General features: G+C 33.0%; 1 protein-coding gene across 1 annotated transcript; it reads right to left on the minus strand.

Moving 5' to 3' along the window:
* Positions 1–9,913: 9,913 nt before the first annotated feature.
* LOC145139379 (uncharacterized) lies at positions 9,914–11,384 on the minus strand. Its single transcript, XM_079073221.1, has 5 exons — positions 11,190–11,384; positions 10,427–10,871; positions 10,278–10,354; positions 10,152–10,208; positions 9,914–10,067 (listed from the first exon to the last, which is right to left on the minus strand). Exons 1-5 carry the CDS (start codon positions 11,382–11,384, stop codon positions 9,927–9,929), a joined length of 915 nt encoding a protein of 304 aa, XP_078929347.1. The 3' UTR covers positions 9,914–9,926.
* Positions 11,385–12,072: the final 688 nt, after the last annotated feature.

A 12,072-nucleotide genomic window follows, 5' to 3' on the forward strand; every position in this document is an offset into this window, starting at 1 on the left:
TCTTCACTTTTCTTTGATTCTTAAAACATCAACATGTGACCCAGTCACATCATGTAACAAGAATCTCAGAATAGAAATTTAACAGAGTTAGATAGTGGACTTTACCTGAAGTAGAGTCAATCTTCTTGACTTGATCAACCTTATGATCTTTCAGGTAAATAGGCTGCTTCGCAATCAATGCCCCTTCCTTTGGCAAGAGAACAATAGGGACTCTTTGGGAATAGTACATGGAACTATCGCAGACTTAGCCTTTCTCTTTACCATTTGGTCAACCTAGTTGACTATGGTCAATCCCTTTCCTTGGGAAGAGAAGGCTTTTCTAGATATCCAATGTTACCATTGTTAATGTCCATGGTAGCTTGGGAAGTTGATATACTAATCAAATTTGCTCTCCCAGTGCTCCAAATTATTGCTGATTCATCAGCACCAAGCAAATAGATAAGATCATTAAGGGTCATGTCATAGTCTGTTTCATAGTAGTCCCAAAGGAATTCACTATGTGACTTCGAAAGTGATTGAACCACCAACTTTCTCAAGAGTTTGACACCCAACTCTCCCGGCTTGTCAATATGTGACTTCATCTCCAAGATGCGATCACACATAGACCTTGTTTGCCAATAGGGCTTGAGTGACCTTGAACTTGTGGGTTAGGGAGAATAATTGGAGGAGGTGGAGGAAGTGAAGTTCCAAGAGATTTGGGAAGATCATAGATGTCTGAACCAGACATCTTTTTGGGAGATATTCAAGATAGTTGATCTAAAGTCCTTAATATAACACCCAATATGAAATATTAAGGCTAGGACCCAACAAACTATTTTATAATTTGGAAGAGGGATGTCGTAATCCAAGCTATAAAATATTTGAAGGTAGGTGAATGACGATTCACCAATTTCCACCAAGATAAACGAAATGTATTATTAGGTTTTAATTGGTTTTGAAACTCCTAGATTCTTTTGAGATTCATTGAACTTTTCAAAGGCATATTTCAATCTCGAGTGTGCCCTTCAGGTTTTGTGACTGGGATGCCGAGGATCACAAAACAAGGTGTGAATAACCATGCAAATATACTTGGTACCCTTAATATTTACCCCTCAATCGATGTGCCGGTTAACCACACACGCTCCACCGATACTATGATAAACATTAAGTTACCCTTTGCCTACCTTGTTAAATCAAGCTAGTGTGCCGGTTAACCACACACGCTCCACTAACTGACTTAAGCAAAGTGCAAAGTGTAATTTCATGGGTTAACACCAAATTCACATTTTCCTAAGTAACTAAGATTGGGTATTATTAAGAGTTTAGTTACTTAGTATTTATCATTAATACTTTTAATGAAGGGAGAATTATTGTCCTTTTCCTAACCGTTCGGCTAACGACCCTCCACCGGTCAAGGAAGCGGTGGGTGAGAGTGGACACCCATTAAACTGCCATTTTATAGGCAATAACCTTATACCCCCCCCCCCCTTATAGACCGGCTTCGTGAATGAGGCCTACTAATGGTAAGACGACTTTACTCTTATACATATATATAAATATTATTAACTTATAATATTATAAAGTATAAGGGTTGAATTTTAACTTTTAAAATTCTATGGGCTTAACTTGGAATTAAAGTATTCATAAGTGAAAACTTTACAAATTCCAAAACTTGAGGGCAAGTTTTTGAAACTATTCAAAACTTTTCATTTCATAACTTATGAGTTTAATGGTTCATTAAAATGAAGACTCTTCATTTTTTATGTAACCTCTTATTCTTTAATAACACTTTTAAAGAAGTGACTCTTAAACATCCATAACTTGAGGACAAATTATGGAGTAATAATACTATTTAATGAAAAAGACTCTTCATTTTTTTTATGTAACCTATGACACTTTTATGAGTTTTAAGATTCATAAATGTGACCTTTTATGTAACTTGAGGACAAGTTACAAAAACATATTTTATGAACTACCTCTAGATTAATTAAGATTGAAAACAACTAAAACACAAAAAAAAATTTCCATTAATCTAAACTAACTCATAAATCAAGGAAACATAAACACTTTTGGTAATCCATAACTTATGGAGTTAAATGCTTGTTTTATGATGAAACTTTTCATGTTCCACAACTTAAGAATAAGTTATGAAATTCTTTAAAACATTAACACCAAATTTTGTAACTCCATAAAAACTTTGAATCAATTTTTTTTTAAACCTTTTCATATCCATAACTTATGGAGGTTTCAAAACACTTAAGATCACAACTTTAAAAAAACTTTTGATCTCCAAAATTTTATGACAAAATTTGTAACTCCTTAAAACATTTAGATCAAACTTTTAAAACTAATAAAATAATCATATCATTTTATCTTTTACTAAATTTGACCTAATTCAACTCATATAACAAATGATTCAAATTTTACAAATAATTAGTTTTTCACAAAACAAGTAATTATCTTAAAATTTGACAAACTTCATGTTTTTTTTTTCTTTTTTTTTCAACTTTGAAAATCAAACATTTGCATGAATATAACATAAAACAACCCATGTCTCTGATACCACAGTTGGGTTTTTGAGCATTCTAACACTCCTAAGTGTACATGCAACCCTAAATACCTTGGATCTATGTTTTCTCTATTATACATGCAAATATGAATATTCCAAGGTATTACCCTATCTAGCATACAATCCTTGATACTTGGGTAATATAACAAGTTAGAATACATACCTTTTAATGAAGCTTGAAGTCTTGAACTTTAAGAGCTTAGCCCCAATAGTGTGGAAGCCTCAAGTGGAATCACAAATCACCAAAACGCCTTGGAAAACCTTTAGAGAATATGGATACTTGGCTCACACTTATGAAATCGGTTATTGCCCTCTTTAGTGTATCCACACTAGCCACTAGCCTAATTTCATGAACCATAAGACCCTTTATATAGTGTGGAGGATTAGGGTTAAATCCTAATACCCATGACCTTTCATTTCCTAGGATCCATGGGTTAAAGCTCCATGGACTATCCATGAAGACTTAGCCCAACCTAAATGAACTTGGCCCACTACACATATATATCTAAGAGTCCATATTTAATTAGTTCCTTTTGATCACTTAATTAATTATAAATTAATTCTTGATCAATACTAATTAAATAATATGATTATATATTAATATATTAGAACTTATAATATATTAATATAAATCATAAATATACTATTCTTAAAAGACTATCCATATAAATTGTGCCGGTGAAGTGCAACCCAAATGGACCATGCCGGGTCGGGTCAAGTACATACCAAATATAGTTATGGACTTAGACATTAATCCAACAAAACTATTTTGAAAACAATCTGTAATAAATGGTGATTTCTGGATGTTTTGAAAAGTTTAAAATATTTATGAATTTTATGGGTGTTACATGATTAGTCACAAGAAATATTACACTAAGAGTTAGTGATAGTGATATTAGTTTACGTCAAAGAAAAAGACAGTTGCTAGAAGTGAAGCATTGTCCGAGTTTCGAGTCGTCACTTTAACAAGTGGCTACATAGTTACTTTCATTTTACACATAGATATGAAGTATCTAGATAATTACATGCTTATGTGCTTATTATCTTTGTTGGGAATATTATGTGTTAGATAATATATTTTGAGATGATGTTTAACTGATTTAATCATATAAGTATTATACATTTATAAATATGTATTGGGTAGTGATAGGGGATGATAGATAGGTGATGGTAGATAGGTGATGGTAGATAGGTGATGGTAGATAGGTGATGGTAGATAGGCGATGATAAAAAGGTGATGATAAATAGGTGGTGATAAATAGGAGATGATAGATATGTGATGGTAGGTGACGATAAACAAGTGATGAATAATAGGAGATGATTAGATATGCCTTGACCTTGATTGGCGATATTGCTATGTAGTCATCTACCGGAGTATAGATGGTGACCACTGAGTAATCTAAACAAGTCATGTGGAAACACCGACAGGCTCATAACCTGTAGGTGATGAATTACTAGTTCAGACGATGTAGTAACTACATATTCATGTGATGATACTCTAACTCTTATTGTACATGTATTGGGGGAGCAATCCCCGAAACAATACTATTTATGCGATGTAGGCGATGATCCTTAGGAAAAGTCCTTAACAACAAACAAATAAGGAAATGTGATGATAAGTAAATGCTATGTAGGAGATGAACCTTAGGATAAATCCTTAAGGCAGAATAAATAAAGAAAACGGGGATGGGTAATCGGGTTAATTGTTTGACATGAAATGTGTGAATAAACAAATTAACTATATTATTGTTGGTTGGAAACGCTATGTATCTCATCAGGTTTCCCAACTTTACCCACTCAGTTTATTTGTATCATAGGTATCGATGCAAAGATACATTACACTGAGAGATTGAAAGAGATGTAGATTATTAGTGTAAATTAATGTAAAATTTGTTTATGCTTATGTTTTGTATCGGTTATGACATTCCAAGTTCTGAAAAGATATCAATATTCAACGTTTCTTTGGAAATGTTTAATGTTAATATTATCTCACATTGAAATAATATTTTTGGGACCAACTCTAGAACAAAAGAAATACTCTTTTTTAAAATATAAATAAAATTTTTAAAATGACCGTAAATTTGGGGATATCACGGTATTTAATAAATATGGTATCTCATTTCATCCGTGTCTATGGGTTATAAGTTCACACTAACAACGTAATTCTCAAGACTGTCTAGAATAATCAAGTGTTGTCATATTACTCTAGTAGATGACCCATATATACTCACTTGTTGTCGGATACAAACTCACCATTTATGGATGTCTAGAAAGCAGAGGACTACTACACTTCGCTTTAATCTCACACCTTACCCAAGAATGAGACTACTTACTTATTCAACTTACTTTTAACTAAGCATCATTTACAATACTTATTTTATAACTAGACAAGACTACAATACATGTAATCAACTTCCAATATAATTTCTTGTTCATGCAATACTATCATAATAGAGGGTATACATTTAGCACAAAATACAAATAGTAAGCATTTAGTATATATTTAATATTTTAAGTAATAAATACTTTTTATTAAGATCGTGCTCATGAAAGTAACTATGCAGTCACCTGATTAAAGGTAGAAGACTTTCAGGTAGGTTAACTCTTTGTCTAACACTTTTAATTTTCCTTTTAAATAACCTAAATACAAATATTACTAAGTTTTAGTCATCATTTATTTTATTCGATACTATAATAACAATATCTCAGATTCTTCATTAATCCCAAAGAATACTAAGTTCTATTAAATAAGGAATGACCATGTAAGATCATATTGGAGGTAGGATGTGTTTGGTATATAAATATATTGTTTGGAAAATCCACTTAAATTACTTCACTAAGATCTTGCCAATACATCACACATGTAAGTAGATCAGTCAGTAATTCACTATTATAACTAAAATTACTAATAAAATCTTATTTATAGGTTCATAATAACGATAATGAAGTTAAATATAAGTTACAGTTAAAAGCATAGTAAGTGCAACTCAACTTACTAGGCTTTCTAGCGAACTCAGAAATTTCGCGAGTGTAACTTCGTCGCTAAATACTTTTTTCAGGTTTTCCAAAGTTGTAGTGCCTTGCTAAGATTCTACACAAACTCATAAAAATTGTATCCCGAGAGTGCTGGAAAAGTTGAGAAAGAAAGGTATGAAAATGTGAGAAAAATGAGGTTATTTATAGGAATTTTTGAAAAGCGTGTCGCACTTACCACATATCGCATTCTTATGGTGCCATTCCATCGTCCGATTGGTAAGGGGAATGGGGTCTGCAGCTGTCACGTGGTGGCTTCCGATGCTACCACGTCATCTCAGGTTAAGTGGGATTGGAGAGCTCTTGATTTATAGGGAAAATTCTTGTTTCTTTGGAAAATTGTAACTTCCGTATACGCGCTACGTTTTCGACGTTCTTTATATCCACGGCTTCATAATTCTGTGTGCTACAACTTTCCTTTATATCTTAACAACTAATTCACAATCTATTTTCACTTTATATGTAATAAAGAGCACACCGTGAAATATGTTGTGAAATTCATAACTTCTTCATAAGAGATCTGATCTTGACGTTCTTCATGTCCATGGTTTCATAATCTCGTGTACATTGTACATCAACTTTCATTTACATTACTTTGGCTAACGAATAATATATTTTCTTTTCGTATTTTATAATAAATATCGGCGCAATACATTGTAATGTGTTACTTCGAAAAATCACAACTTTTTCATACGTTGTCAGATTTTGACAATCTTTATACTCACGAGTTCATATTCACAACCACTACAACCTTCATATATATTATTTATTCAAAATAATCTTTTAATTATAAACGTTATTTAACATAATTTGTTAAATTTATAATAAGATTTATAAAACAATTACATAACCATAATATTTATCCATATAACATGTACACAATACATATATAATTATCATTTCTATAAACATGTGTCGTGTATGAAGAATTTATATATATATATATATATATATATATATATATATATATATATATATATATATATATATATATCAAGGTTGTAAAAAACGTTCGACGTTAGTTAGTCGGTTGACTGGGGTCAAGGGATTAATCGGCTAGGCGGAGATTAATCGGAGGATTAATTGGGGACCATTAATTGTTAAGTTGTTGAATTTAAAAAATTAAATATGACTAATATCATATCAAATTTTGTAAATATCACTAATATGATAACAAAATAGGTTAATATGATTAATACAACACTAATCATGCCTTAAATAGTTTCCATTGAAATAAAACTTCTTCAAAATGTTAAAATTTCATCGTTTTATAATGTTTCACTCATTATGTATGAAAGGATTAATCGCTAGATGCCTTCTAATCGGTCGAGTAGCGCCTAGGGATTAATCGAAGATTAATCGGGACCTAGTCGGGATTTTTACAACAGTGATATATATATATATATATATATATATATATATATATATATATATATATATATATATATATATATATACATACACACACACACACACACAAACACAAACTAGGTTATAATCCTTGGAAACCACGCTTGACAACAAATCTATTTATATAATAAGATAAAAAAATTAATTATATAATTGGCATAAAAAGATGAAAATATTTTGTAACATCCCGAAAATTACCAAGAGATTTTTCATTTTTAAAATAAAATAACCAATTAAACATTTGCTTCAAAAACCATTGAGTAACATTTGTTTAATTGAAACCATACAGTATCATAGCTATATTTACAAAACCGCGGAAAAGAACATCTTCAATGCGTGTGTATAGTTCCGTTGAGCTCTTCTCATGAACGACCTGCAAAATGTTTAATCCACAACTGTAAGCATAAAGTTTAGTAAGTTCCTCAGTATATCACATAATTCCATCATACATACAAATACAATGCATCCACACAAAGTGTTCGGCTCTAGCGCCGACCAGCCAAATCATAGTCTTACATGCACATTTTGCCATGAGACAAATCATGGTCTTTCCTTACAATGTCGAGGGCTAAATCCTGGTCTTACATTCAACTGTCGTGGGCCAGATCCTGGTCTTCCATACAACTGCCAGAGGCCAGATCCTAGTCTTTCATATAATTGTCAAGGGTCAAATCCTGGTCTTTCATACAATTGTCAGGGGTCATATCTTGGTCTTTCATACAATACATAAAGTCATATGTAGTTAGGGATCAGATAAACAATTGAACAAATGACCCACCTGAGAGCGAACAGTTAGACAAGAACATCACAATCATGCATTAGGCTAGGAGTTCTCAGGCTATCAGAACTTACACCACATAGAACCCAAGATATCATTATCACCTAACCATGTAACATAAACACCTAACAGATACTAGCATATTTATACCCTTAACAACTAGCATTCCCTAGTTACCCTACCATAAACCACTTCTCAATTAAGTCATTCGTTGGTCACTTATACATAATCCTGATAACTGGCCTACCCCAGTTACCCTAACCAAACATAACCCCTAACAGTATCATACGATCAACAGGCAAGACCTTACCAGCCTAGCCAACTGGCATACTTGTACTCTAACAATATCTATATCCTACCAATGAAAAGGATATACAATGAGAAATGTGGCATAGTGAGAAACTCACCTAAACTGAAGAACCAAAGAAGCACAGCAACACCCTTACACCTTGCACGGCTCAAACCCGCAAACCGACTAGCACCAAAAGAAATAAATCTTCAATCAGCAATCTAATTCCTCCAAGTTTGACCTCAAGTCAAACTGGTGAAATCCTCATCATATTTGCTTATCTTAAGCTTATTTTTGATTTAAAGGAGCGTAATTGAAATGCCCAATCGGACAATTTGTGAACATTTTCTTAAAAAGGTAATTTCGTATTTTTCACATTGTGTATGATTTTTATACTACATAGAAGTGATAATGTTTACCTTTTTAAGAAAATGTGAAAGTTGCCTTGAAATTGAGGAGCGTCTAGATATTATGGTCGATTAGCTCTTGCAGTTACATATTGGCATACTTATACAGGTATCATTATGTTAACATTCTTGAAATATTAATGAATAACCAAGTTTTTTTTTCTGAATTTTTATAGTTGTCAGAATCCTATGATTCCTCAACTTTTAGGGCATATGCTTGAAGGTGTGTTTGATTCTTTTTAAAAAGTGAAAATCTGAATTTTTTTATTATGTCATGTTGTAAGAATGTCTGGCTTTTGATTGAAAATGTATATCTGCCTTTTCATGATGCACATTTAAACTCATACAAGTGTTTTTATTCTCACATATATAAGTATTAAATTAAGATGCTCTCAGATTATCAATTCAAGTATATCCCTTTTGACTGTCATTCATGATTTAAAAAAAATATATTGCAATTTCATTAGAAATAATGAGTTTAAATCATCAAGAAGTTATGGTTGTTTTTGTTAATGAAGATCTGATTCTAAAAATGCATCACATTGAAGTGTTGTACTTTCAAAAAAACCTACACAATTATAGCACTCTACTTCCAATTTTTTCTTATTATGGTATTCTACTTAGCAACATAATTCTCCATAATGAATAAATAAACAAAGTAGGATGCCTTGACACGTAAACAGGAATACAGGATAAAGTCCAATGTTTTGATAGAAACAAATGTGAGAAAGATGATCGGTAGGGATATCATATTTATGTTTCAAATTGATACTTCTTAGGAAAAGTTTCAATCATACTATTTTATCGTTTGTATTGCATTAAAATGACCTTTATACCCTTCATCTTCTTAGTACCATTTAGTGTTCTTATATGCGTATTTATTCTCTTTTTATCCTTACCCCACTTATTTAATTGCTATTTGTAGGTTCTATATATGTAGCTGATGACTTAGAATATTTCCATTGTTTGGGTATCCCTTCTTCCAATCTCATTAAATTTCTATATGTATGGTTATTCCCCCTTTACCCCTGATCATCTGGTTATGAGGTTTCACTCATGAATATAACTCAATGTTTGCTTGTTATTTTCATAATCATAGACGAGGCATTTTATTTGTTATTTTTGACTTAATCTGGATAAAATGACTTAATAGGTTAAGCAAAAACAACTCTTTACCTATTCTCCATTTGTTTTTCCTCACATTAAAATTGTTTTTGATGAATATTGTGAAATTTGCTTTCAAGGGTAAAATGGTCATTCAGTCTAGAGAAGAAAATGACCTTATGTGTACAACAGTTTATCCATGCATACATCATTACCCATATATGACTTGATTTCAGTTGGTGCATAGTATATTATACATCCATGTCTTTTTTTTCTTTATCAACTATTACGGGTCTGTTTGGGATGGAATGTAATCATAAAAGAATGGAATGGACAATACCATGGAATGAGAATAGATCATTGCATTCCAGTATGTACAAACAATATTAGAATTTTATTTATAATAAAAGGATTTAAATTGCAAAATAACATATATAGAAACATTCTTGTTGAAGCTATCAACACTTCTTTTGTAGCTTCTATGAAAGCATCGTCTGCCTACATAAAAAAAAAAAAAAAAAAAAAAAAAAAGTTCATAAATATCCAGTATTTAGGGTAATATTTTATATATGTTAATGTTACCTGTTTTCTAAATTTAGCAGCATCAATGTAATTTCGAGCCCTTGCAGCACTCTCTGCCTGCAATTATTAGTGAGTGATATTCAATGGATTAAACTGATTAAAACAAACAGAAATCGAATCTATTACCTCTGTTATACAAGATCTGTGGCTTTCAAAAAGGGCATCTGCAACTTCGTAGCAGTTACTGTAGCTGAGTTCTTTTCCTACAGAAAGCACAAATGCGTTTACATAACATTAGAAATGGAATGAATTCTTGGAGTCTTTTGATGACTTACCATCATATTTGACTCTCTTGCAGAAGATCGGCCCAAAAGACTTTAACTCCTCTATTGATTTTTCCCATGATTCTTGATCATCAACGAAATGAGTTCTTGGACTGTTTGGTACCGGAGTTCTTGGACTATTTGGTACTACCGGATTCTTGGGAGAACTTTTAGGTATTGAATAGATTGAGGCACTTAAGTATGAATCGAACCTTCTGCCACTAGACGATGGCGATGGCGATGGCGATGGTGAAGGTGATGGAGATGGAGATGGAGATGGAGATGCTGAAGGAGATGGCGATGCTGAACAAGCTGAATTATCAGTAGAAGTGGGTTTACCTACGTTCTTGGTTCTTATTCGAGGAATCTTAGGTGTGTTTGTTTTTGGAAAGCGAAAATGTCTTAAGGGCTGACCACCTCTGCAATGCTGACCGGGCAGAAGAGGTGGAACAAAAGGCTGGAGCATTTAATAAAAAGTATTTAATAAAAAGTTTGTTTGTTTTTTAACGTCTGCAGGAACAAAAGGCTGGAGCATTTAATAAAAAGTTTGTTTGTTTTTTAACGTCTGCAGACTGCTGTAGTAAGTTAAAGTAAGGCGCGAAGAGGTTTGAAGCAGTTGGTTTAGTGTTGCGTCACGCAGCACACGCGCAGCAGTTTTTAAGTCAGAAGTCTTCAGGAAAACAAACAGCTGCGAAAGGCCAAGTGTTGCGCGTGTGCTGCGCGGCACAGCAATAAGTGGTCTGAAGTGGTTTTTTTTTAAAAAAACAAACAGCACCTTAGGCATTGGAGAGATAGAGACACTTGAGGAAGAATTGAAATTGTTACTTCTACTAGACGATGGTGAAAGAGATGAATCAACATCAGAAGAAATGTTAACCACGTTGTCGGTGTCGGTGCCGGTGCCGGTGGAGGTGGTAGTGGCGGTGGCGTTATCGGGTTCCCCGTCTTTGTTGTTTCGCGATCGAACCATTTTTGCTTCTGAGCTTTTAGAAAATGGCTAAATTCATCTTCCTGAATATTAATAGTTGTGAAATAAGAGCTTTGATTTTTGGGAAGAACTTCTGAAGAATAGAAGACATTTACAATTATACCCTTTTGAGTTCATGAAAAAATAAGTTTTTTTTTTCAAAAATACGCGCCCAAGAATACAAGACATCAATCGTCCCTCATACACATATCAGAAAGCGTGTTTAGTCCTTATTTTCAAAAATTAACTCGGACCGTCCCTCATTTGGTTTAACTTTGCATGTTTCGTCCCTCAAATACGACTTTATTGCGAACTTAGTCCTTTCCAAAACTGAAATGACGATAATACCCTTATGTTTTTAATTTTCAATTAATTTAATGTTTTTATTGTTTTTGTTATCAATTTTTTTAAAAGAAAAATAGACCCTACATTTTCCCACCCTTCAATTGTTGCTAATCGGAAACAAACTCACAGATTTCCTAAAATTGTCGGCTAAATCGCTAGCCACAATCATCGTCCCCACCTCTGGAGAAGGTGACCTCGTAGAGCCACCATCACCACCTATCATTGCCTCCATCCAACTCCCTCACCCACAATCACATCCCATCCATCGATGTTCAAGCCACTTCCAGCGACATCTGAAGTCGTCGCCTCGCCGGATAAAGGTGACCTTGCAAAGCCATCATCACCA

This window comes from Lactuca virosa, chromosome 9, assembly GCF_052849685.1.
Source record: "Lactuca virosa cultivar CGN04683 chromosome 9, Lactuca_virosa_CGN04683_v6, whole genome shotgun sequence".
NCBI lineage: Eukaryota > Viridiplantae > Streptophyta > Magnoliopsida > Asterales > Asteraceae > Lactuca > Lactuca virosa.